Genomic DNA, 26,921 nt, shown 5'->3' with positions numbered 1-26,921 from the left:
ATGTGCATTGTTTTTTTGTGCCCTGAGGAATTACATGCAAGTAACAGCAGGAACTTGAATATGTGTTATATGTAAGCCATTTCAAATTTGTTCATTGCACAGGACAAGAAAGTCCATTGAAGAAAAAATCCTGAGAACTGATTTCCAGAGACTCAGAAAGGGGAAAAAATGGAATATTTGAGGGCTCCGTATAGCCTACTCCCCTAAATGCTCTGAAGAAATCTGTACAAGACATTTCTTAAAGAAAATTTTAATTTCTTGTCCTGAAACTTCCCTCAGAAATATAGTTCAGCAAATAAATCCTCGATGGGCAGTGGGGGTATTTTTAATACGCTTAATATTACTTTGCCATTGTTCTGTTTGTCTGAGGAGTAAATTTGGTTCTTTGCTCATCCTTTGAATTGGGTGGGTATCTGCATTTGTTATCCTTGGTGCTGAGCAATCGGTGTCCTGGAGAGGTGTTTGTGAGTGTTCAGCACTGGCTGAACTGCTGCAGTGTGGGGCTGCAAACAGCAGCAGTTACAGGATGTGTTTGAGCATGGAGAGATGGAGGCTTTTGGCAACAGACATAAAATCTGTCATGTTAAAAAGACACTCTTAAATACGTCAAAGATGGGCTGTAGGGTGAGACCTGAACTGAAGAGGCCTCATTTGCTGCCACCACAGGGAACTACAAAGAGTGCCCTCACCTTTGATCACTTGCCTTGTGCTTTTTCGCTTAGTGCAAACACGGGGTAAGAACTCAGTTCAAATTATGTTGAACTAATCAGGTACGCACTTGGGGAGGCAGGAGCTGGTGGAAAACAAATGCATTCTTTTGCAGAATCAACAGAGGAAGAGCAGAAGGAATGGCTGGGAGTTGTGTCTCCATTGTGTTTTACTCTTGTGAGATTCATGGGCAGCTGCTCCATGTGTCAGAACAGGTGGAATTTGCTCTTTGGCCTTCATTTCATCTTTCTTTACATCTTCATTCTCCTTATGGAAAGGAGAAGACACACAAAACTGTTTCAAAAGCCCCTTGGGGTTGGGGCATTTTCCCAGAACTGCAGATGCAGGGGTCCCCAGAAGCATTGCTTTCTGTTAATTGTGACATCCTAATTGCTGGAGGTTGGGAGCTTGATGTGGTTGGCTGCCGAGTTTATGTAAGTTTGCGTAATTACATCTCTTACACGACTGGTGCATCCCTTTCTGCTGTTGCTCATCTGAAAACAGTGTGAAGGTTTTTAAGGTGTGCTGAAATATCCGGCCTGATGAGAGGCTGACACTCAAACCAGCCTTGGCAGAGGCGGGGTTTTGTTGTTTCACGCCACTGTGCTGTCACACCTGGGCCAAAAGTAAATGCAGAAACAGGGCAAGGAGCATGCTGTAATGTGGAAAATGAAGGTAATGCTGCTGTTAAAAAGCTTGTCCTCCACACTGCTTTCCTGAATGGGCCAGGAAGCATCCCAGGACACTGGAAAAGAAGGAGAATGTCTGTTGCTTTAGGTTGATTAAAATCGCAGGGACTGGCTGCTTTTTCAATCAGGTAAGGGCATAGGCTTCCTGTTTGGATCCCAGAGACTGGAAACAGGACACTGTTACAGCTGCTGTGCTGCAGTTGTTTATGGATGTATGGATGTTGCAACTGCTCTTTGCAGGCTTAGATTTTTTAAACTTATTTTATAGAAGTGGCTTATTAAAGGAATCACTGCCTTTTTAAATAATATGTTAATAGTTTTTTCTAAAGTCCTGTATCTACAAAATAAAAAGATCAGGTGTGATTTATGTCATGTCTTTCCACAGAAAGCAACTCGTGTGAGCTTTACTTCTTTTCCACTGTTTAAATTTAACCAATAATATCATGCTGCTAAGTATAAGGGATAAGGTATTTTGTTCTCACATTGTAGTGAGACTTTCTTTAAAGGAAGTGAATTTATGTTGAGAACCTAAAGCAATTCTCCTGGTTGCCTCTCCTGGTCAGCCTGTTTTCTGCTTCTTTCCGTTTTGATCAGTGGGAAATGGTCTTGTCTTTTGCTGTTATCAAGTGTCTTCTTGTCTTGAGGCAGCTGTGGAGCTTCTTGAAGCCCAGGAGGGTAAAAGAATTGGCAATGGGAGAAACTGAGATACTGTTTTGGAAATATGTAAGTGGGGGGAATGGTGACCTTTGAGGATCACTCAGTGCTTTTGCTTGCATTTTTTTCACACTTTTCCCATGTGTGGGGACTTCGTGGGTTGCACAGCCTCAGACAGCTTGCTGCAGTGTGCACGCCTAGGCCACAAAAATTCCAAATTGTGACTCAAAATCAAAACTGCCTTGATAAGTAAGAAGACAGTGGCATTTTTATCCTATCAGTTATGTAGATTTTACCATTTTCAAGTGTAATCCCACGACAGTGTGGGTCAGATTTATACAGTGTAAGAAGGATTTCAGGTTGATGGCCCATTCTGAAGAATTTTGCTTATATTTGCCAATCTAAGATGACAAGTATTGATCTCATAACCAAATTTCTTTTTATTCCATTTGAAGCTATGAGTAATCCTTCAGTACTGAAATATCATAACTAACTTGTCCAAACCCACTCCAACTGATTATTTAAGACATGTGATGGAATGAATATTTTTTTAGCTCTTAATTTTGCCTCAGATCAAAAGCAGATCTCTTTTCTTGGCTCTCTGTCCTGTTTGCTCTTTATGGATTTTTGGAAATGATGATTTCTGCAAATTTTCCTTTCCTTCCTTTGTAATTATTAGTTTTGTAGCCCTTATCTGTGTTCATCAGTATTACAGGAGCATATGATATTTTCTTTGGAACCGGTTCTCCCACAACTTTTGACCTGAAAGTTTTTCTGCTTCCCGAGTATCTTGTTCATCTGGAAAAAAAAATATTCTGTGTACTTTAAGAGTCATAAAAAGGGTTTCCTATTGCTGACAAAGTTTTATTTTATACTTTGACTATAAATATATTTGTGATTGTGGCACAACATTTCATTGGTTGTAATGGTCTCTGTTAGTTTTCCTTGCTTACTGAATTAATATTCTTACTAATATATGTTTCAGAATACATAATAAACCTGCTTTTCCTTTCCTAATTTTAATTCTTGTGCTGCTTTCATCATGTGTTTCTGTTGGAGTTATTCACTGATGAGTTCTCCTTTCTGCTGCCACTAAACTCTACATCCATCTTTTTCCCTACCTCATTTGCCCCTTTAATCCCACTGCTGGTATAAAAATGGATCTCATCCCCTTGATTTTTCCGAATTTTAGTCCTGCCTTCTATCCAAGCTCAGCAGTGATTTGGTTTCCACTTTCAATTACAGTTTTCAGCTGTCATCAGACTGCAATCTCCCACCTCTGAATTTTGAGCACCACTGCAGAAGCCTTGAGGCCCAAGCCAGGAGTGCTCTTTTCCCCACACCAGCTCAGTCTGAATAGCAGCATCTCTGCGTAGGCACTGCTGTTCACAGACTGCTGCTGTCTGTGAAGTTAAAAAGGTCACATCCGTTTCTTTGTTGGCTTTGCAGCTGTGGACAGAGAGAACTGCCCCTGGATACCGCAGGATAAAGTGCTTACTCACTTACTTACTAACTCCTGTGTGATTAAATTAATCCTGAAAAAAGCCCAGGTTTTGTGTCTCTCTGAAACAAGAAACCGTGGTAAACCCTGCAGCACAGCCAAGGAGAGGCCTATGATTAAAGACTTGTGGGGGAGCTTGTTTAGAAAGGACATGTAAATAGAAAGTATAAACTGATTAAAATTCAGTTCACAGAACACCAGAAAGATGTAATTTTTAAATTAGAAATTGAAACAAGTGTGTGATAACTGCATTCAGTGGCCAAGCTTCTTTGGGTAAAGCCCCTAGGAGTAGTCATGAGGCCAGAGAAGTACTAGCCTTGATAGGGTGTTACTCTGCCTTAAAAAATGCTGACATGTTCTTTTGCCTGTGTTTGACTGCTTAGATACCTGGTGTGAAGGATGTGTAATCTTCAAAACATTGAAGTTTATCATTGTCTTACTGTGAAAAGGGTACTTTTAAGATGTATTTTCTCAACAGCTTTCCTTATGTTTTTTCCAGGCATTATCTTTTTGAAAGATAGTACAGGGTTCAGCCTTTTGATTGAACAGCATCCTTTTCTTTTAAGTGCTCCAGCAACTATTTATATTTACCAGCATGCTCATTTCCAGTGGAAAGGGTCTATTTCTTTATGGATGGAAGTTTTAATTGGGGTCTTTTATTGTTGCTTCCTGACCATGATTTTTGATTGGGCGTACTTGCTTAAATTTAAGTTTGGATATCATGCAGGAATCTTTTTTGATGACTTAGCATCCAAGCTGAAAATTGCCACAGCAGTTTCAAAATAGATTAGTTTTGTTGCTGTATGAAGATTTAACAAGCTGCTTAGTATAATGGATTTATAGAAACATAGATGTTTGTGTGTGTATGTATAATGAGTGTATAAATTAATTGTAATCTATGGAATCTTTTGATGTAAACCAGACAGAATTGTAAATCTTGAGTGCCTGTTGACTTCAAAAATAATGAAACCTCTTTTGCATCCATTCTTTGAAAAAAAAACATCAAGAAGGATTAGAGGAAGAAAATGAATGGAGCTTTTAAATAGTCTAGTATGCTAAACTAGTAGCCAACAGATTATGCATCAAATTGTTCCATGTCTTCAAAACTCCATGAATTTATAAATTCTGTGGCTATAGGTGTGAGTTAGGTGTATTTTGTTAGGGTTTTTTTTTTGAGAGAGTATATATTTACATTATACTAAGGATGATCCTATAAGGATAGCTCGTGTCATGATAAATGCCACATTATTTTATTGCTGTGGAAAAATATGTTTAATAATTATATTTTAATGTTGAGCTTGCCAGACTTTAATATCCTTTACCACAAACTTTGCCACCCTTATGTTTCACATGCTTTATAAAGCAGGTACAGTATCTTGTATATTTAAGCCATAGTCATAGCTTCCTTCTCTGGGTTTCATAAAACTAGGATAACACAGTCTTTAACCTCAACTGACTTTGCATCCATCCTTTAACAGCTTCTCCCACAGTGTTTTCCTCCGTTCTACAGGCTGGAGCCTGTCACTCACATCCCATGCTGAGGTGGGAGGGAGGATTAACCTGAGTGCTGAGCTTGAGTGGAGTTGAAATTAATTTCTTTGCATTTATAAAGACATACTCTTGTGCCCATCAAGATTTTCTCAGGAGGGCTTTTGCTTCTTTGTGTCTTAATGGAACTTAAATTTGCCCTAAAGTCTTCTTGCTAACAGGCATACCCACATAGCAAAATTTTCCACTCTGATTCTATTTTAAGCTGGATCATGAAGGCCAGGGAAAGGTTTTGTGCTTCAATGCTTTTGCTCTTTCTTTCTGCTCTTCTCTGAAATGCACGGCAAGGAATTCAGGTATTATAACCATAGAGCAAGCATTCCTCCCATGCACACAGTCCAAAATAGAGTGCTAACAAAAAAAACCATTTGATTACTGGCTGGAACCCTCTTCTACCAGAAGAATGCTTCCCAGGAGCCTGTAGTGTCATCAGCACAGCTTCCTGTGCAGAGTGGACCTGCTAGGGAAAAGAATCACCTTTGCCTGAACAAGTTTTAACCAGGCATCTGAGACCAAGCTCCAGAGACACTCTGTGGGCTTCTGTCCCTCCAGCAGAGTGAGGGGAAGGTTCCAAGGCTCCTCCACAGCAAACGCTGACCTCTCTGTATGTACACGTGTTGCTAAGTCTAAAGACACTGGGCCCTAGAAGTGAGAGGTGAAGGTGTGCGTTGTTGGTCAAGATTGAAGGATAACAGGGTTGGAACATACAGTGCTTTATTTTGGTGCTCTTAGCCACAGATATTACAGCTTGATCAATCTGGAAAAAACCTCATCCCTGGAAGTGTTAAGGGCCAGGTTGGATGGAGCTCTGAACAACCTAATTGAAAAGTGTCCCACAGCACAGGGATTGGAACCAGATGATCTTTTAGGTCCCTTCCAACCCAGGTCATTCCATGATTCTACAATATATCTGACTGTGGGATTTGGAGATTTAAGGCTAAGAAGGAGTAACCTAACTGGGAGCCTGGAGGATGACTGTTCCGTGTATCTGTCGTGCTCATCCAAGAAATTAAATTGTTTTTAAACTAGTACTAGGTTTTCAACTGAATGACTGATTTTACTGTTTTCTCTGCTGTGAAATCTGAAGGCAGAAGCCTGTTAAAGTGTGGTTGTCCACATCGGGTAAAACATGAAGGGACTCAACTCGAGCAGTCAGTGTTGATAAATACAAGGATTTATAGTTCCTCACTGTCTTGGCAATGAGAACAAGCACAAGCAACGTGTTATACATCGTTGTTTTTCCTCTTTTACATTAATGGAGGGGTTTTTTAGTTTTGTTTTTGTTTTTTTTTTTTTTAAGGAAGTAGCCAGCTTGGTTCATGGGTCTTATTGGGTGGATCTAGGTGGGAGTATTTCCTATCTGGAGAAGGGTGTAGCTCCTCTTTTACATGGTTTTAATCTCTGAAGGAAGGCTATAAAACTTCCTCTCCCTCTCTGGATGTTTGGAAAGTGTTCCCATGTTTGCTTTATCATCGTTTATTATCAATCAGATAGTAAGAGTTACATTTCCTGCATGCTGTGCTGTAGGTGACACCAAGCCCACGCCACTACTAACAGAAGTATCTGGTCAGCCAAGCATGTTGCAGTGGACTTTCTGCCCCCTGTTTGATACCAGCTTGGTGCTGTTAAGTAAAAAGTTAACATCAGTGTGTGTACTTGCATGAGGTATCTGAGGCTGTTCTTCCTGGAGCCATGCTGTAACACAACAGCCAGAAATGAAAATGCTGCGAATCGTGATCTTTGCCTGAGGAGTACAAGTCATGATAGTGATCTGGGAGCAGGCTGCACCCAGCAGGTTAGATGGCTGTCCTGGAAAGGAGGGAGCCTGGGCTCAGAGCCCAGACATAGATCCTGTGTCTGACAGCACGACAGATGCTGTTACCTGATCTAAGAGGGATCACCTGCTCCATCTCAGCTTTCACATGTGAGAGTATTTACATGACTTGTAAGAGTGGTGGGAAGACTCATTCACTAATTTTTAACTCTCTGCACAATCTAATGTGCTAATCACTCATATAATACAGAATAGTTGAGTGAAATATTTCTAAGGAGCGTCACTTCTTTTAAACCTACTTTTATTTAAAAACATCTGATATTGCTTAGAAAACTCTTGTGTTTCTGCTTACTACAAAACATAATGACCTCAAAATGAATTAGCAGAATTGAAAATAAATTACCATGATTATATCTTCAGGTCACATATTCATGTCATACACTGAATAGAGCTGCTTGTATAGATGGTGGGTTTGTTAGAATACATCTGACTGCTGTGGGATTTTCCACAATTCCTGCCCCATAGCAGATGAGTGGTGGGAACACAGATGTGGGGCGCTTCAGAAAATAACCTCTAGTGTGGTCTGTGAGTGATCTGGTTTGTTTTGGTTTGCTTTTATGGGATTGGTTGATGGCTGGGAGTGCTGATGCAGAAATTGAGCTTTTTCCCATCTGCAAATGGGATTTTGTGAACAGATGTACAAGATCAGTTCAAGCTTTTTATCCTCACTGTCCTCTTTCCTTGACCTCTCTTGTTGGGAGAGGACTCTTATAACACTGTGAAGTGAAGAAAAACAATCCATTTGTTTTGGTATGGCTGTTGCTGTCACTCGTGCTCCTTGGCTCACTCTTTGAATTAGTGAGTCTGAATGGCTGATAACTAATCTCAAGTGTATTAATTAACAGGTAGTCTGTCACCGGGCAATCTCTTTAAAGGATCAGGTAAAGCAAGTCTGCTCAGCATTTCAGTCTGAAAGATCATATGGAATACTCCTGTTCCAGTTTTTGTCATTTGTTGCCTTATTTTCCATTGTCTTATTTATAACATTTCAGTGCATTTCCACTTGCAGTGTCACATTAGTAGAATGCCTCTTTGTCAGCTCCTGCTGCGTTGGGTAGGGTCCTTCATAGGGAACAGGTGTTTGATGGGTTTCCCACCAAGGAAAATAACCCAGTTTGGTTTCCCCAAATTCAGTGAGAATTCCCTTACAAACAAGAAAAACTGACTGTGTTTCTGGGGAGCCTTCTAGCCAAAGGTTCATTGGAAAAGGACATTTGTCCCTTGGGCAGTTAATTTCTCTGTATGGAGTAGGTGTGTGTGGCAGAAAAAGATGATAATGCTAGATTTACTGTACCATTTTTGTTAAAACTAGAGCTTTTAAAGGGAGGGAGTTTTGACAACGCACACTTAGGATTAATTTTTTAATGCATTCTTACTCTGATAATGTTTGAACAGTGCATGTGTTCGTATTTAAAGCAAACAGCTTGTGTCTAATGCGTGCCAGGGCTTCATGCAGGAAGACAAGAATTGGTAGCCAGCAGCCAGCAAGCCCTTTGGAGTACCTCTGAGCCTGCTGACAGGCACACTTACTCTGCATGTAATTTGAGGAAAGGCATTGTGCCCCCAGTGGCTTGGCTTCGAGTGAAAGATGGAGTTTTGCGCTCTCATTTTGCACTGGGGATGAGAGCACAGATAAATAGGTCACTGTCCACGGAACTATTTTGCTCTAAATCGATTAGAATCAACATGACCTTAAGCCTGATCTCCTTGCTCTACAGAGATATTGCTGAATTGTGGCTGCTTCTGAAGAAATGCACAGGTGTGTCTAGTATTTCAAATTTTCTTAGTTGCTTGATTGCAGGTCAGGCAGGAACTTTGCCAGATAACGTTATCCTACTGAGGAAAATGGGATGTGTTTTAGTACAAAGGCGAAAGTTGTATTCTGCTTGTGTGCATTCATGTATAAATATGATTTATTGGGGTGTGTGTGTTCTGTCCTTGTGTAAATTTGCAGTGTGTCATTTTATTTGCAGATGTATCCACAGCCTCTATTCCTGTATTTTACATGGAAGGTACTTTGCTCAGGATTCATTCATGCTGTGATTATGGTCATTGGAACAGCTGCTAAAGCTTACAGGGAGAATTTGCTGTTGCAGAGAGCTGTCCTGCTGCTGGTTTACAGTGTGTTTTAATCTTCAGTTCACTGCATTTTGGGTGAATATCAGATACATAATTTCTCCTGATCCCTATTGGAGGTAGAGAAAAAGCAACATTTCTTTCACAGGATACAATTTGGCATCCCCTAGTTGTTAGTATAGGCGGGTTGATCTAAAATGAATTATTTCTTTAATTCCTTCAGTCAGAGCTTTCTATAGAAATGTTGTTTCTGTTAAGATATAATGACATAGTAGAGATATTATTTGCTGTTAATAGTGCAGCCACAGTCCATGCTTTCATTTTGCCATTTCATTGCAAAATGAAAGCATGTTTTGTGGAACAGGGACAAGCAAAAATTGCGTCCTTATTCTGCTGCCTGAATCTACATTCCCAGTTCTGTTTTCTGCTTTGGTATGCGTGACTATTGCAGAGGAGATAGAGAGCACCAAGCCCATGGACTGGTGTCTGACCTTCCAATACTGTTGCTTTTGAAATGTCAGATTTAAATAAAACAGGTATGTAAAGGGTGGGTCTTCTAGCTAAAGGGTGGATCTTCTTTCTAATCTTTAATTAGTGTTACTAATTATCAACACGTGAGTCTGAGTGCTGTGCTTCTCAAGCAGTGCTTGATGCTATCGGGGGTAACACTAAAAGGCATGCTGCTTAGGAGGAATGAATGAAAGGTTTCAGATGAGGATAACCAGATGGAAAGGGTGGAATAATCAGCCTGAATAACTCTTGGTTTTTATGTGCATCCTCATCTGCATCCCTGAGAGGGGAGGGGTGGATTTAGGAAACCACTGATTGCTGTAGGAGACAGCGAATATAGAACCAGGGAGTGTTTTGAGTCAGATCATGGTGGTGCATATGTAACCATGCCAGGACTACTTGTGTAAATTGCTAGGTTTAAAATAGGGTGTTTTCATTTGTATTTGGTCACTGAGAAATAAGTGAGCAGGGCTTTGTTAACTGCCAAGGCTTGATTCTCATCTATTGACTGCCACCACTTCTTGTGGGCATGTTCAGTGTGCCAGACATCATTCCTTTCTGGAGAGCTGTTGGGACATTCTGCTCAAAGTGGGCAGAAGGGTTGTCCTGTTCTGTGGCTCTGTTCTTTCCTCTTCCTCCTGAGCTTTGTATGGAGTATTTTTTGTTTGTACAGTCGGCAGAGGGGAGAAAATGTCAGTGAAGGAGAGGTCTCAGCAAGGCTGACTGTATTGCACTGAATGATTCAGTAGCTGCCTGTGGGGGATACTGAACTGTGTCCATGTCCTGCCTGTTCTGAACTACCTGAAGTAGTTCATATTTGCAGTGCTTTAGAGAGTCATGGCGTGTTTCATCTTTTCCATGGCATTAGCAAAGCCACAGTGCTTCAAGAGCTCTTCATTAACAACTCTGTCGTCTGTGTGGTAAGGTGGGGACGCCAGTTGGGTTATGAATTCAGCAACCTCTTCTTTATGAGTAATCTGCAATCAGAGTCCCAAATACTGGGAAGTAAGTGTTGTAAACTAGTAAATACAAGTAAATAGCTGTAAACTAGTACACAGCTCTAAATAAGCCTCTTAGTGAACATTTAACCCTTCTTTCTCTCTCACACTCACACATTCCCTTTCAAAACATTAGTTTATAGATGTGTAGTTATATGAAAAACTGTACATGTGTAATAGTACCATAAAATAATATATGGTCTCTTAGAAGTTGTTCTTGCCATCCTCCATGTTGTTGAAATGATAAAAGTCAAGAAAGACCTTCCTAGCAGGGCCTGCAATGACAGGACAAGGAGAACCAGTTGTAAGTTGAAAGAGGGTAGGCTTGGATTGGGCATACAGGAGAAATTTTTTTTACAATGAGGATGGTGAGACACTGCAGCTGGTTGCTCAGAGAAGCTGTGGATGCTCCACTCTGGAAGTGTTCAAGGCCAGGTTGGATGGGGCCTTGAGCAGCCTGGAAGGTGTGCCTTCCTACAGCAGTGTGGTCAGAACCAGATGATCTTTGAAGATCTCTTCCAACCCAACCCATTCTGTGCAACCTCACGATTGTTAGCACTGTTATAATTTATCGCCAGAACAGATGTGTACAATAAGCAATTAGATTTTACCGCTTTGCTGCTTTATAAAAGTGTTTGGTGTTTTGTTCTTTGAACAGAGTAAAATCACTCAATGTTTAAAATCTTACCATGCTTCGAAAATAACACAGAAAAATAGCCTGTTGGAGCCCTGGGTATATAGTAGTGCTGTTCTCTGCATATTGTGACAATAGGCCAGACCATCTTAGAAAATTTACTGATGTTAGTAATGCTGTGGAACTTGTGTAAAGTATGATTCTCTTAAAAGAAAAGATACCTCAACTTAAGAATCTGCTTTATGTACCAGGGCTTTTGAGAGGAAGTAATCTTTTCTACTGAGGAGAGGAAATGGGAGATAGAGCTTAGCTGTAGTCTATAAAGCTCTTACAAATAAATTTCTTTTAACTATATAATTCAAAATGTTTATTGAACACTCAACACAATATAAAACTGTTCAGATCACTAGGTTGTTTTGTATCTCTGTGCCAGCAACTGGGATGCTGGTAGAGGCAAAGAACATGCATTTTCTGTTTGCTAAGGGTATTTTAGCTCACCAGATGTAAACAAGTTGCAAAAGCACTGTTTTGCCTGGGTGATAATTTCCTTCCCAACTACACTTTAACAGACAACTGTGTGTTGCATGAAGATTTCTGGATTTATTCGCTCACTTTTCCTGGTGCATCCTTTTAATGATGGTGTAGCCAAATGAAATCAGAATGAACTCTTTATAAAGGTATTTTGAACTGGTGAGGTTTGAAATCTTAGTTTATGAGCACTTGCACAAATTCCTCTCATCGGCCTGGTGTGGCTACAAATAGCATGAGGACCCGAGGAGCCTTGTCTGGAGCTGTTGTGCCTGAGCATACTGAGCCCTGAGCTTCCAGGCATTGCCACTAATCAGCAGTGATTTTTAAAATTCAGTTTTAAAGCTGGAAAGCTCACTTGGCATGTCTAACAGCTCATTAGTTTTAGGTGGCTTCTGTGCACCAGCTCTGCTGCTCTGGTCCTTCCCTGCTTGTGGGGCTGCACAAAGGAGTTGACTGTTAGTAGTGTTGGTTGTGGGGTGAAAATGAAGAGGGAAGAATGAGGAAATGAAAGATGTGCCTTGGGGCTGAGAGAGATGAAGGGCTCTGAAAGTCACTATATTGCATTTATAATTACCAGATGGGAGGACTGGTTTAATGAAGAGATTTTCTAAATTAAGACCCCCTTCATAAAAGGCATCCAACTCTTTGGTTAGCTGTTTCAGAGGAGAAGGAAAGCAAAAGTTACACAAAAATAGGGTATTTCTTCAGTTTAAGGCATGGATTTCATAGAGAAGCTGTAGACAAGTTTTCATGAAAGTCTTGCAGACTCAGCAAGAATGAGGAGGAAGAAAAATTATTTGTCATTTGATTTTTATGTGCTACTGGGGTCTGTGCTGAAAGGCGTAGCTGTGTCCAGATGTGTACAGATAGACTGGCTTTTCAGTTGATACAGAGTAATGGCCATAGAATTTCCTGCAGAACTACTCAAAGGGTGGTGTAATTCCAGCTGCCTTGCTGGGAATTTTATTAAACTGGTTACAGGAGGCTCCCAAGTCGTGTTGGGAGACTTCCTTGTGTGTAATGTGGGTGCAGTCAGTTCAGAGTCTGCTCAAATGCTGTGTGCTGTGAAAATGGGTTTGCTTCAGCGTGTCAGACAAACTACAAATGATGAGTTTTAGTTTGATCAGAAAAGAAAGAGGAGCTTTTTATCAATAAGGGAAATTCTTGACTGCAATGACATTGATTGTTTTCTCAGATCCCAAGTTCTTCTGGGCTTGCTGGCGCCAGGTAATTCAAGCACAAGTTATCTTTGTGTCCTCGTGCTTAAATCTGTCATCCTGCTTCATCTGAAATGCAGTCAGGTGATTCTGATGGGATGGGGTCCCTCTAAGCCATTTATCATTGAGACAGGACTATCAAAGCAAGATTTAAATTGAATTAGAAGATTATATATCTGCAAGATTGTGATTCACACTTTTAGTGAGAAAGGCTTTTTTTTGTAGTAAGAACCATATATTTAAGTGATTCCTTTATGATAGTGAAATGACACTTCTGCCCTCTATTACACTCATAATTTGAATACTAGATAATGTGGGGATTTTTTAAAAAAACTTTCAGTTGTCAGCTTAGAAAAAAGTTCTTAGCTATTTTATGTGTTGGGGTTTAAAAAATAGTAATAAAAAAGCAGTACTAACTTTAGAGAACCTTATTTTACTGCTTATTATCACCTATAATATCAGATGCACTATAATTTCCAGGGGTTTTCTTTTAAGGTATTTAGGTGAGCTCCTCAGGAAAGAGAGGATATTCAAACATGTTTTGGTATGAGAAACTTTTTTCAGCAATGAATTTTGGATATGGTAAAACAGACAGACTCTTAGGTCTCTGCATTGAAAATACTGTGTAAAGCAGAATAGATAGAACAGAGAAAATAATGGGCTGTGTGAGTCTTAATCTATTCATGTACAAGTGGAATTTGATCCTATAAAAATTCCTTACAAAACAGTGAGCAGATTTTCAGTAATTCTGTATTTTAATGTGCACTTAATTAGCTTTACAAAAATGGAAATGTAACAGGTGGAAGGTTTTATATTTAAAGAATATTTCCAAGAAAATATTTTCCCCAAAGGCTATGAGAGTAAGGAGGATGTGCTCTCACAGTCTATTTAGCATGTGTGCCTTTTGTTGCCTTATCCTTTTAAAGAGAAAGCATATTGAAGTAATGATGGACAACCTTGAAGTGAAATCAGATTGAACCCCGAAAAACTGTGATGGACTCTCTTTTCCAGAGGGATGATAAATGTCAAGGAAATGATGCAGAGCAATGAGTCTTTACAAATGCATCTCCTCTGAAGGAAAACATATTGAAGAGGGATTTCTGGCTAAATCCATGGGTGGTAATACTGGGTTCAAGTGTATCCTGTTGAGCAGCTGGATGTGACCTGTTTGGCAATTCCAAGAGTTGCATTTCCTTGTACTTTTTTTGTGCTGCTATTTTTTATCTTGGTTGTTTCAAATTATTGAAAATCAGCTCTGATCTTAGTGCATATTTGGCTTTTAGAAGTATGTCTTGAAACCAAATCAGCACGAGCAAGATGAGATGGCTTTGGTGGAGGGGAGTGCAGCAGGAAGAGCAGTTTGGTGTCTGTCAGTGGACACATGGTGCTGCTCCTCCAGTTGCAAAGAGTTGAACTTTTATGTTTGAGTTAAAACTGAGTTTAAAACCAGGGGGAGGAAGAGACTGTCTTCTCAGTGAAGCAGTATTTGACCAGTGTTGTGGGCCTGACCTGTGCAGGTGGCAAAAGCTGCTGCTCCTGTCAGAGGGAACATTGGAGCAATCAAATCTAGACTTGGGTGTTCACAAGTCCAGATTGCTGTGGGATTGATCACAGGGCTACATGGGGAAATAGTGATCCTTGTGTAATGATACATAAGGAGTTTCTCTTCCTTGGGAATGTCCTGCCTCCATCAGTGTATTGTGTCATGTATTTACTTACATATGCAAAATTCAGCTATTTTACTGCATGCTTAGGGTGCAGTGCTATGCAGTAATGAAAATCATGTCTGCCTGTGACTTTAGGCAGGATGGCATTTTATAGACTGATGTTAATGTCCCTTTTCCCATCTCCCCCCCAAAAATTGGCATTAATCCTGTAAGAGTTTATATTCAGGTTAGTGGGTCCACCTGCAGGTATTGGTTTGCAGAATCAGGGCTGTGTAGTTTTTAAACACTGCCGCAGGAGAGCTCCTTGTATCATTAGGCAAAGACAACAAAAATAAACTCTAAAATCCTTTCTGCTTTGGGGAAATGGGGTATTCCTCTTCTGGAAATTACTTGGCCATCTGAGATTGTAGTTTTGAAACGTCTGTGTTCAACAGTGTTCTGTTGAAAATGGTGACATAACTGAAGGTCTGGGTGAAATATGACTTGAGAGTTAAAAGTATCCACTTATGGATTTGACAGCATGGTATGCAGAGGTCTTCTGATCAGGCAGCAGTTCGCCGGATGCAGGAAAATAGCTCTGATGAGTGTGTGACCTTGAAAGTGGTCATGGGTCTTCCTCTGCCCAACGGGACAACAGAGAACAGAGAAGTTCTGTTTCACAGTATAAGTTCTTGCTTATCTGGAAGAAGTAACTGAAAGTGGCTTTTTTGCTATTCTCAAATAATTGCAGTTGTCAGAATTTTACATATGTGAGAATTGGTCATAGAAGTGTTTGTCTGCTCACCATCTACCATTCAAAAGACCTCAGTGACAGCAAGTCCTTGAGGACCAGAACTCTACTTCAGTGCAGGTGACAGTTATCCTTATATCAGTTTTAGGTTTTTACTTACTTTTCCTGTGCACACTCACAGCTCTGAGTGTCAAAACCTATCTTAATGGCATCTCAATGTACATTAAAACCCAAAACTTCAATGTGTCAGTACAATGCCAGATTAAAAGAAATATTCATAACCAAATAAAGAAAAAGCTATGTTATCTCTTCTGTACTTTTCAGTGAGGCTAATATGTGGAATAATTATTTTTTAGGAATTTCAAAAGAGTAAAACTTCTTGTTTCTTTGTAGAAAATGAGATCATAGCTTATGAATGAAGCAACTCTGTCATACAGTCGTTGTCACGATCAGGGAAACTCAGGTTTCTGCTTGACCTCTGGAAACATGTTGTGGGAAATGCCTCTGCTGAAACACTGGGACAGAAAACCAAGGGCTGGCAAAGCAGTGTGGTCATCACTAAGCTGAAGTGGAAGGCTGAGATAAAAGCTTAAGCATTGCTTTTCAAAGCGTGGGGGTAGAGTGAGTGTGTGTGTCTGTGAGTGTGTTTTCAAGGGGAGGATGTACTCTCAAGCCAGTTTTATCTATCTTATTTAATGCTGTTTTCTTGGGGTATTTGAATCTTAATGACAGGCTAGAGAAATCATAAGTTTCTTGGTTTTGTTTGACTGAGAAGATTTTAATAAAAATTGAATTTAATATGTAAAAATCCCACTGTTTAACATCATTCCTGAGAATATTAGTTCTACAGTGTTTTGTTCAGTGACAGTTCTGCACTGCTTCTAAATGTCAGTAAATGTAAATTCCTCTTTTATTAGTGTGCTATTCAAAGAAAGTTTGCCCTTGGTAAACGCTTGAAAGACTCCAAAGATTGTCAAGTATTTTTCAAAAGTTAGACAGTTTTCTGAGTTTTTGTATTTCAGGGATGATTTTTTTTAATGTGTGCTGTAAAAATTTTCATAAAATGACTTTGAAACGCAATTTTTTTTTTCTTCACAGATGAAATCATGCATCAGGATATCATTCCCCTCTATGCTGCAGATATTCAGGACCAATTAAAGAAACAATTTGCTTATCTGTCAGGTAAGACTATGGTGTTCCCTGCTACACACATTGCTTAGATGCAGAGTTCAGCCTGCTGTCCTTTTACAGTCTCTGAGGACTCTTATATGAGAAATCAATGAGTAATTCAAAATGCAGGCTACCAAGGATTATTATTATTTAAGGATTTATGAAAAGATTTTCTTTTTAAAGTATAATAGAAATTTTAAAGTTATAGGTAATTTTCCAGTTAACTGGAGATTGCAGCATGGATGCTCTGGTGGTTGCTGTATCTCGCAGTCCCCAGCTCACAGCCCCAGCAGCCACGGGCTCTGCTGTCACATTTGATACTGAAGCCCAGGCTGACACCTTGGTCCTGAGTGAAGTGCTGGATCAGGCACCGCGGTACCACGTTCCCCCACAGCGTCAGTGCTGGGTCAGACAAGTGTAGCACAGAGCTCTGGACAGCATTTTTGACTTGGCATCACTGACTGCCTTCTGCAAAGGAACCTGCTTTTGGGTGTAAGGCTGTCTCCAAAAGCAGCAGAGCCATTTTCACAGAGAGTCTCTGCCCCTGGCTCACCTGTGCCGGGGGTGATGGGGGCAGGGGTCTGTGCCATGCACGTGTTGGCTGCTGAGCTTGGTCCATTTGCACACTGAGCCCACAGCTGGCTGGCCATGGGCAAAGGGAGGTGGTGCCTCTGCTCCCTGATCAGGCTGAGTGCAAGAAGGTGTCTGAGAAGCTTCTGAGCTTGTTCTCCTGTCTTCTGCCTGTAAAAGCTCTTGCAGGTGTGCAGCAGTGAACCTGCTGGAGTTATGGCCCTGTCCTGCCCATCCTCCAATACACAAAAAGGAAGAGAATCAGTGGTTTGCAGAGCTGCTCTGCATCCTTAAGCATAAAGGAAATTTACCTCTCTGAGCTACAGCTAGACTCTGTTCCCTCTCCCTCTGAATCCCATCCTGCATTGGATCCAGAGACACAGGGCAATGAAACAATGTCATGCTTTACTTTGCAAGATCTCACTGAATCTTGTTGTATTCATAATTAACTATTCATTATTATTTATTTCTACTACACTAGCTAAACTGTGGGTCTGCAGTAGCGACTGTGTTTTCTCTGGTGTCGTGGTAGCACTTGGAAAATAAGATATTTTTTATGAAGTTTGCTGTTCATGCTTCATTTGAGATTATAGTGCTTAAACAACAATTCTTCTCTGGAAATTTATTCTTTTGACTTTCCAAGCTCATTCTTATCCATAGGCAGAAAATGTCTCATAAGAGTTATGCAAGAATCAGCACATCTATGTAACTATAAGTAGGGTTTCTATTTTGCCCCTCTGAAGTGAGGGGGGAAACTGGTGACCATAATAGAGGAGTTATTGAGTTCACAAATCCACAAGTGTCTTCAGCACTCAATAAATCCACCTGGCAGTGAAGCTTAGTAAGAGCAGCCATTCCTCATTCTATTTTCTTCTATCCATTCACACTCACGTCAATTAGAATTTTATTTGCCTCAAGGAATAGGTCAGCTGAATTTCTGTGACTATATTGTAGTATTTTGTTATTCTTGGGAAACTTGAGTGTTAGGCATTTTCATTTCACTTTGGAATTCAGGTTATTTTATCCTCATGTTCTCCTGCAGGATGTTGATGGTTAATTCTCTGTGCTGTACCAAACAGTGGTTTTACAAGTTCTGTGAATGAAGGAACAGAGCCAATGTTTTGATATTTGATTTATGTACAATTTATTTGTTGTTACAGTTGAGCTAAGAAAGGCTTTGCTCTAAGGCCACTTAAGACATTCCCAGTGTGTGTGAATGGGACTTTTCTGCTTGTTACTAAAGTACCTTGGAAATAGAATCTAAGTACATGCCATAAAACTCATTAAAATGAAAGTCCATAGATTACTAATGCCTTTAGTAAAACAGCATATTTGCAGGTATTGTTGGATGTCTTAGATGCGTTTCTGATTTTAGTTGTTGGCTTTATAACAGCAAGTCAACGTGTACTTGAGAATTGCTTTAGTTTCTCTAATAGGATGTATCTAGGTCTTGTGGGACACTTGCTTGAATAGGGAGTGAAACCCAGTCTGCTTCTGTGCCTAAAGGCTGTAGCCCTTCCCAACCTGCTTTCTGTGTTTTGGTCTAAATCGGGGTCACTTCTTACTTGTGTCCCTCATTGTGCTGGATTGTAAGAGAAATGCTGCAAGAACATCTAAATTAGACTTGAAATGAAACAAAATAAAGTGCAAACTTCCACTAATGCTTCAGTTTGTCAGTAAATATATCAAAATGCAATGCAATCAAGGTGCTCTCCACTCCTGCAGACTGGCTGTTGCCAGGAGTGAGTATGCAGTGGTGTTCAGCTTAAATCCAGTGGTGGGGCAAGCTGTGGACGAGGCTTGTTATTAGTCATTCACACAGGAAGTTTACAAACTCCCAGGTTAATATTTTACCTCAGGCACAGTGGTTTACTTTTTGCTTTGGAGTTTTTTTTTTTCTTTCTGTGGAACAAAGTCCTTATCTGGGCTAAAATAGTTACTTTTGTTGTTGCTAGGCTGTACTAGGTGTTGTGTCTACATGGTTCAGTGTTTCACCTCTTTTACCTTTGCTTTCTTTAGTTACTATTAGTGCAACCACCTTTTCTTCCACATTTAAGAGTCTTTTTTTGTTTGTTTGTTTGTTTGTTTGTTTGTTTTTTATCCCATGAAGGACAGTGTAAGGTCCATTTAAAAGTCTCTGGAAAATGCATTCCTTATATATTCCTCCGAGTCTTTCATTCATGTTTTATATTTTCTTTCATAAGTATCTTCTCTTTCCATGGTTGCTGTGTGACCTTCATACCCATCCAGCCTTGTGTGTCTGCCGTCACAGCGTGCAGGTGTGTTTAAATGGAGATGGAGAAGAGCATACAGACACCTGTGTATGTTGATATGCATCTTAAATACTTCAAGCTATGTGATGTGCAAATGAGACTCTTGGCCACCATGAGTACTGAACCAGTTATTTAACTCCCTTTCCTTTGAATGCCTATTTATGCATTGAACAACTTCAAAGTGTTTCCATTAAAGGAAATACAAATAAGAGTTTGTGCTATTTGCATTTTTGTCTATTGATTCCTAGTTGATTTTCCTGCCCTTGAAAAATTTAACATTGGTACTAGCTTTCAAAATGCTTATACCTTTGATTTATAAATATACACATACATGCTTATACCTTCATCATTGTAAATAGTAAGCATCTCACTTTGCCTAAGGTTATTTTCTTGGATGTCCTCTTGCTTTCCTCTGTGGAAATGACCTGACCACTCCTCACTGATCAGACTGTTCCCATTGAAGTAGCTCTGGCTGCTGAGTCTGTAAAATTGCATTTGAGAATTTCTGAGGGGATCATATGGGACATACATTGCAACTGTTAGCTAAAAATATCAGCCTGATTTTTGTCGCTGATATAATATAGACTGTGTCTATGTTGTGTATGGACAGTGGAAGAGGTATTGCTTGGCAGTATTTGCCTTGCTGGGGTGTAAGCTTAACTACTCTTTTTTATTTGCTGTGCTAAACTTACTGTTTGCAGAGGTTTTAAAAAAAATCAAAGCAAAAATGTAGCAAAGGAAAAGACAAAGGGAAAAAGTGGATCCTTAGCTAAGATATTTGCAGTTAAAATATGTTCAGATGCAGATTTATGTATTGCAATCCAATTTTTAAGCCAGTATATTTGCTGCTGATCAGCCTGGCAAAACACAACTTGAGAAGTCATGCAAGTAAAACTTCTCATTTCAAGGAAAGAACATTTTAAAAAATTCCTCTTGAATCTGTTTTTCTTTGCAAAGGATATGCAGTGAAGCTTTTACCCACTCCCTCATTGAAGTCTACATGTAATTTCAAGTACTGAATTTTCCAGTTAAGTATTCTGCAAGCAGAAAGGAGAAACTCCTTATCAGAAATACACAAGCATAATAGCTGAACCACTACACTAGTAAAAAAAAAAAAAAAATCTGAAGTAAGCCCTTCTCTCACTCACATGAGGATTTCACTTTTGATAGAACTGCAATTTTTAAGCAGTGTCTTTTAAACTAAAGTTGTAGATCCGAGCCATTCAACAAGGATGATGCTTTGGGTCTTGTGTGTGCACATTGATAACATAGAGATAATATTTTTTCTTATAGTCCAAATACTATTTCATTTGCATTATAAAATCAGGCCAGAAGACTGCTGTGTCATCTAATTATATCTAGCTACTTACTTCCTTTTTGTGGGGGTGGTCAGAGTACTTTTGAGAATACCTTTTTTTTTTAATGCAAACAGGAGCAGACTAGTTAAGGAAACATTACAAAATAATCTCTTAGTCATCCTTCCTGGAAGTAAGTTCAAGCAATTTCTTTGCTGCTGTCAAACTTTGCTGTCCATACAAAACCTCAAACAAGTAGCATGTCTTTTACAGGGTTGTGGGGAATTACCCTTTTCTCTGTGTTTGTGTGTGCCTATGCACTCGTGTGTTTTTAGCAGATGCACAATATGCAAGTTTTGTAATTTTCCCTGTCAATGCTTTTCTAAATTGAAAAGAATACTAATTATGTCTCATTTGAGATTGTTTTTATATACCAAGTTACTAACATGCCTCTTGATTAGAAATTCTGAAAATGCTGTGCAATTTCCTTGGGTTAGCACTTCTTTATCACCCAGCCTGCTTAACAAAAAAGAAAACAAATGCAGACATAAACATAGCAACTGTGATGGGAAAAGTTAGATGTAGCAGAATATAAAAAATAAATGCTAAATAACTGGAACTTAAGGGAAATTTTATCAGTCCCATCTCACAATAACACAGTTAGTTTCCCATGGTTATTTTTTCTACTGTTTTCATCCACAAGTCCATGATGCTCTAGGTACACATTTTAGCAGTTGGTAATATTGCTGGTGTTAATTGTGTTCAAAAGTTAGGAACATGAAGTGTTATTTTCTAAGCACAGTTAAGTCATTTTGCTGCCTAACCTGTGGAGCTAGTACAATTCAATGTTTCTAAAATGTGTGTTTCTCCAAAACACAGGGCTGTCACTTTTGTAAGAACTGACCATAGACCAAGTCTTGTAGATCTGTTTAGAAGAGCTCCACCTAACAGGGCTTTGCTAGAATTGTTGAGGTTTATCCACTGAAAAATTTCCATTTTATGGAGGCAACTTGTTTCATTTGACACTAAATCTGTTAAAGAAGTTTCATGTGAATAGGCTGCCAAAGCCATGTATAAGTCAGTTAATAACAAAGTTTTCTGTTAATGAATGCTCATGGAAGTAGGGTGGAAGCAGATCTGCTTACTTTAAAGCGCAGTCCTCTTTATTTCTATGGTGCTTCCATTTATAGCCTGAAAAGTAATAATCCTCTCAGATGCAGACTGTTTCTCACAGCTGCATGTTATATGGCAAGCATCAAGGAATTTTTGGCAATCGTTTCAGGTAATATGTCTGCAGATTGATTGCACCCACTTAAGGACTGATGTGTTCTCTTCTGCTCCTTACAATAAACAAAAAACTAAAGCTGGCACTCAAGTGGTATTTGTTTAATATTTCATAGAGAAATGATGCTGAATGTATTTCAGCATTTTCATAGAATCACAGAAGGGAATAGGTTGGGAGGAACCTTTAAAGATCATCTAGGCTATCTCTACCCTGCCATGGGTAAAGGCATCTTTCCCTAGATCCATTCGATCTGACATTTTCACAGTCAGAACGGTGCTCATAATTTTTTAAACAAAAATAAGGGGATTTGTTAAACTTTCAAAAATTTATGCTAAAAAAAAAAAAAGGCTAAGATTAGACTAAGGAAATGCTCTTAATACTCTCAGGTACTTGATTGTCTTAAAAACACGTCAAACGATTAAATTCCAGTTGTGTAGCACATCCCGATGTAAGACTAGAAATAGGAGAGCAGGCTGGTGTGTGCCTCTGTGGACAGAGCTCATCCAGCAAATCAGTTAAGGCTCTTCAACAGCTGGAATTTCAGGACTCTGAACTAGAGGGGAATGCAAAAGAGGTGATTTTCCAGTGGGTAGGACTGAGGTAGTTAGATGTAGTCACTGTACTAACCAACCTGAATTTATTAAAATATTGCTGTTAAATTGCTAATTTTTTGTATGGTGATTAAAATTGCAGTGTCTCATTTTAAAAATTACTCTGTATGTGTTGAATTATTTGCATGAGTTGTAACACTCACAAATTCATCTGTGTCTTTTTTCTGTAATCAGGCATATATAATTCTGAAGTGAGGGAAGATTATTATATGAATTAGTTTTAATAAGATATTTGAGTTTTTTGCCTTAAACTTGTGTTTCAAAAAGGAGAAGTGAAATTGTTCAGTACTTTTCACTTGAATGCTTTCCCTCTCACTAAAACTAAAATCAACAATAAAACCCCTCTTAGCTTCCTAAACTTATCTCCTTCCCCTAAGTCCTGTGGCTTGATTTACTTCTGAGGGAAGAGAAGAAAATCACATTTTACATAGCTAATTTTATGAACTGTGTAATGCTGCTTCTGAAGAGGTGAAGAAAAATGAAGAAGAAAAGAATGATTCTGAATAAAGGAAAAAATAATTTCTTGCTCCATCGGGTTCATTAAGAAATAAAGGACACTTTAAAAAGTGAACTCACTTTTTTTTCTATTATTTAATATAAACATAACTAATATTTTGGAATTTTGCTTTATTTCCCAAGCCCTTTTTGTAAATATCTCTGACAAATGCTCCTTTTAAAGCAGCAGCTGTTTTGGCTAGAGTGACCTCTCTTCCCTTGATGGTGATGTATTTAATCACAGAATCACTGAGTTGGAAGAGACCTTCAAGATCATTGAGTCCAGCCCATAAGGTTGCAATATGGAGAGCAGCTTCTGTAAGTCAGTATTGTAAATGCTGAAATTTATAGAAGTTCCTGTGTGTAGCATTTCAGGTCACTCTGCCCTAAACTCTTTTGAGCAGCAGGGTTCTGATAAGGAGAAGCAGCTGAGGAGCATTGGGAGGTATGTGTGTGCTCAAGTGGCCCCACAGGGAAACACCGAATAAAAAGATCATCAGTGAAGAACAAGCTTGTAAGAGCTCAGGGCAGGGCAGAGCCATCTCCACCCAAGATAACCACAGATGACTGTGCTAGAAACTGAAAATAAATAGGCAGTCACCGGGCAGGATGGCTCTATTTGCCCTTGACAATCAGTGGTGGTCTGGGAACTTCCTGAAAATCCTAGTCCAGACTTCTGCTTTCAGGCCATGTCCTGCAAGTCTATTGTTGTTGTTCTTTTGTTTCACATGTCCTATTTATAGAAATTAAGTAGAACAAAACAAGTAACCACTGAAAATAACGCAAATAATGCATGATTGTGCCTAAAAATAGCTTCTCTAGAGAGAGCAGAACACCTCATAAGCAACAGAAATAATCATTATCATGCTTTTAACAAGATAGGAAAATGCTTTAGTCGTGAGAGCTTGGGTAGAACAGGAACCAATAGAATCAAAATAGGTCTTAACTTACATTTGTGTTGTGAATATTTGTAGAGCTAAAATTAGCTCCCTTGACTCAGTGTTGCCATGTTTGGATGTGTCATAAAGGCCGTGTTTGCAAACTTGTGATATTGGCATAATAGTTGCATTTTGTTGTTGTTTAAATACATCCAGAGCACATTATTTTTTTCATGTATTTTGATTCCAAGAGCTTCACAGTGACAGCACCATGCCATCTGTAAGTTGGTAAATGGAAATCAGATTCACCACAAATTAACATCAAGATACTATTTGAGCTCTTCTAATTACATGTGGTTTAGAGGGAAGTTGTGATTTGTTTTATCAGATAAATCTGAGGTCAAATATTTCTCTTTCCTGTGAACACTGGAAAGCAGGTAATAATATTCACAAATCACCGTTGATCTCATAATTGGTATTGTTAATACAGTTTAATGCTGGTTTCTGCCCAGTTACTGGATTTCAAGTCTGTAAAAAATATCCTTGTTATTTTATAACTGTAATTTTTGTTTCTTTTCTTCTTCTGTTGAACTGTGAAGCAAAGATAACTTCCCAGCAGTCTGTTCCTGCCACCCCAGAACAGTTAATTTCATGCAGTTGCTAAGGCTCAGCAAGCCCCTTGTCCTACCTGTCTTTATGAATATATACTTGCTAAAGGCATGAAACACTAGTAATGCTTTTAAAAATGAACTATTACATTTTGCATGTAAGAATGTGTGTGAAGTGCTTGAAGAAGCATTGTGTCTGTGAATTGTACCCTGTGGTGCAAATGCCATGGTATCTAGCTCATCAGCAGCTCTACTGTAGTGTAGGTGTTCAGCTCTGCTTTGCCTTCTGTACGTAACCTGGGAATGGGAAATTTCATCTGAAACACCTACACCCATTTCTTTTAATGTTCTGCCCCTTGTGTTTCACCAACCTGGAAGCAAGGCAGCCAGCTGAGCAGGGCAGGGGGTGTTGTATGGGAGTTCCAACTAGTAAGAGGGTGGAGTTCAGTTCGAGATGGAGATTCTGAATTAACTGTTTTGTTGCTAAATTAGTTGGTTTCTTTCTCCCAATTGCTTCTACTTACATGCAGCTGACTTTTATCAAAAGAAAGATGCACTGCCATCTGGTGTCAAAACTGCTCACAGGAGCCAAGGCATTTGTCCAGAAAAGATCTAAGTGGTGAATGAGGTGTAACAAATTCCTTTCTATAAAACGTCCTAAGCACGGAAGAAGAGAGAGACTATTCAAAATAAACTGTCCACACATGAGCCCTAAAAAAAAAAAAAAAAAAAAAAAAAAAGGAAAAAATGCAGGTTTTTTATTACTGGGAAATTTCAGTCTAGGTGAAGAGACTTGCATGTAAATACATTTGCTGCCTCTTTTGTAGGTGGAAGAGGGGGAGATGGCTGCCCTGTTATCACCTTTCCAGACTATCCAGCTTTCAGTGAGATTCCTGAAAAAGAGTTTCAGAATGTCCTGACCTACCTGACAAGCATTCCAAGGTGAGCACACTTCTGTCTAGAAGAAAATAACCTTTTATCTGCTAAGGGACTTTCCACATTTGATCCCTTACAGGTGGTATAAAAGTCAAGCTTGGTGTTTAATTAAAGAGAAGGAAAATTAAGCTTATGGTCAGTAAGTGTTGGTTAGTGATAGCTGTTTAAGGTAGTTAAATTATGTACTGCTATTTATATTTCATCAGAAAATTATTTCCTGGTATGTGTGGATATAGGTTCCTTGGTGGACATTGTCCTCTTTGTGTCTTTACTTGTGCAATATTCAGTGTTTTAATTGAGCACATGTATAATTTTGGCAGAGCATGCTGATTCCTGGGGGCTGCTCAGGATATTCCCAGTGAGGGAACACTCTGTACCTACATACAGAGGTCTCTCCTCACCACTTGAGTGGTTTCCCTGGCTTAGCTGAATGTACAGTGTCTGCAGACTTCCACAGCTTTGCCTGAGGGTGCAGAGTAGGCCCAAGGAATAATTCTGACTCTCTTAGAAGGCACAGTGGTGTTACCAATGTGCTACTCAATAAACATCATGATTTTTGCTGAAAGTCTCTTAAGGAAGGAAATAGTGGGGTTAAAATCCTGATGGAGGTGAGGAAGGCAAGCAGCAGAATAACGTACATACCGCAGATTTCAAGAGAGCAAATTTTGGGCTTATTCAGGGAACTGGTAGGTGGGACACAAAGGAAGGCAGCTCTGAAGAGTCAATCTGCTTCAGAAGGCTGCCAAGTTTTGAAGGACAGCATTCTCCAAGTACAAGAATGGAACGTCCTGGAACGTGAAGAGACGTGGCAGGAGACTGACGCCACTGTCTGAAATTGAACTTGTGACTAAGCTGAGATGCAAAGGCAGTATACAGGAGGCAAAAGCAGGGACAGGCTACAAAGGAAGAATGTAGATACATTGTCCAAACATGTAGGGATGGCGTCAGAAAAGTCAAAGCACACCTGGAGCTGAGGGACAAGAAAAAAGGGACATCGAGAACGGCTTGACAAAACTTCCGGTGCTGTAACAGTACAGGAATAAACAAGGAAAATGTGGGCCTGTGCTGAATGGACTGGGCAAATCAGTAACAGCCAAAACTGCTACTTCAGGTGAGGCTGAAACACTTGAGTTCTTCACTTCAGTCTTCTCTGACAGTGTCTCCCAGGCCTATGTGTTCAGGGAGAGAGTTAAAGGAGGCGAACGACAAGCAATGGCTGAGGACAAAGTCAAGCATCTCTTGATTTTCTTGAGAAATCTTGACCCAAGTCTAGTGCTTGGGATAAGGTGAGCTGCATTGAGAGTGGTGACAACACTGACCAGTGTCACAGTAAGGTTGCTCTCTATAATCCTTGAAAGGTTTGAGAATAAAAGTAACCTCGCTTTGATCTGAGAGAAAATTATGGAGTGAGTACTCTTAAAACACACTTTTGGGCACATAAAAGAAGGAGGTTATGGGGAAAAGCCAGCATGAATTAAACAACACTAATTGTGCTTTACCAGC

General features: G+C 39.5%; 1 protein-coding gene across 6 annotated transcripts in view; it reads left to right on the top strand.

The window, feature by feature from the left end:
* Nucleotides 1–26,921, top strand: part of MCF2L (MCF.2 cell line derived transforming sequence like) — a 152,045-nt gene that overhangs the window by 69,586 nt on the left and 55,538 nt on the right. For all 6 annotated transcript variants that reach the window (XM_063392745.1, XM_063392744.1, XM_063392754.1 and 3 more), the window contains 2 exons: nucleotides 16,396–16,479; nucleotides 25,310–25,424. In XM_063392745.1, the coding sequence (XP_063248815.1) occupies nucleotides 16,396–16,479; nucleotides 25,310–25,424 (199 nt within the window). The remainder of the gene's footprint in view (nucleotides 1–16,395; nucleotides 16,480–25,309; nucleotides 25,425–26,921) is intronic.

This window comes from Prinia subflava, chromosome 3 (genome assembly GCF_021018805.1).
Source record: "Prinia subflava isolate CZ2003 ecotype Zambia chromosome 3, Cam_Psub_1.2, whole genome shotgun sequence".
NCBI lineage: Eukaryota > Metazoa > Chordata > Aves > Passeriformes > Cisticolidae > Prinia > Prinia subflava.
The sequence above is the reverse complement of the archived record's forward strand: the minus strand, read 5'-3'. Positions and strand labels throughout refer to the sequence as shown.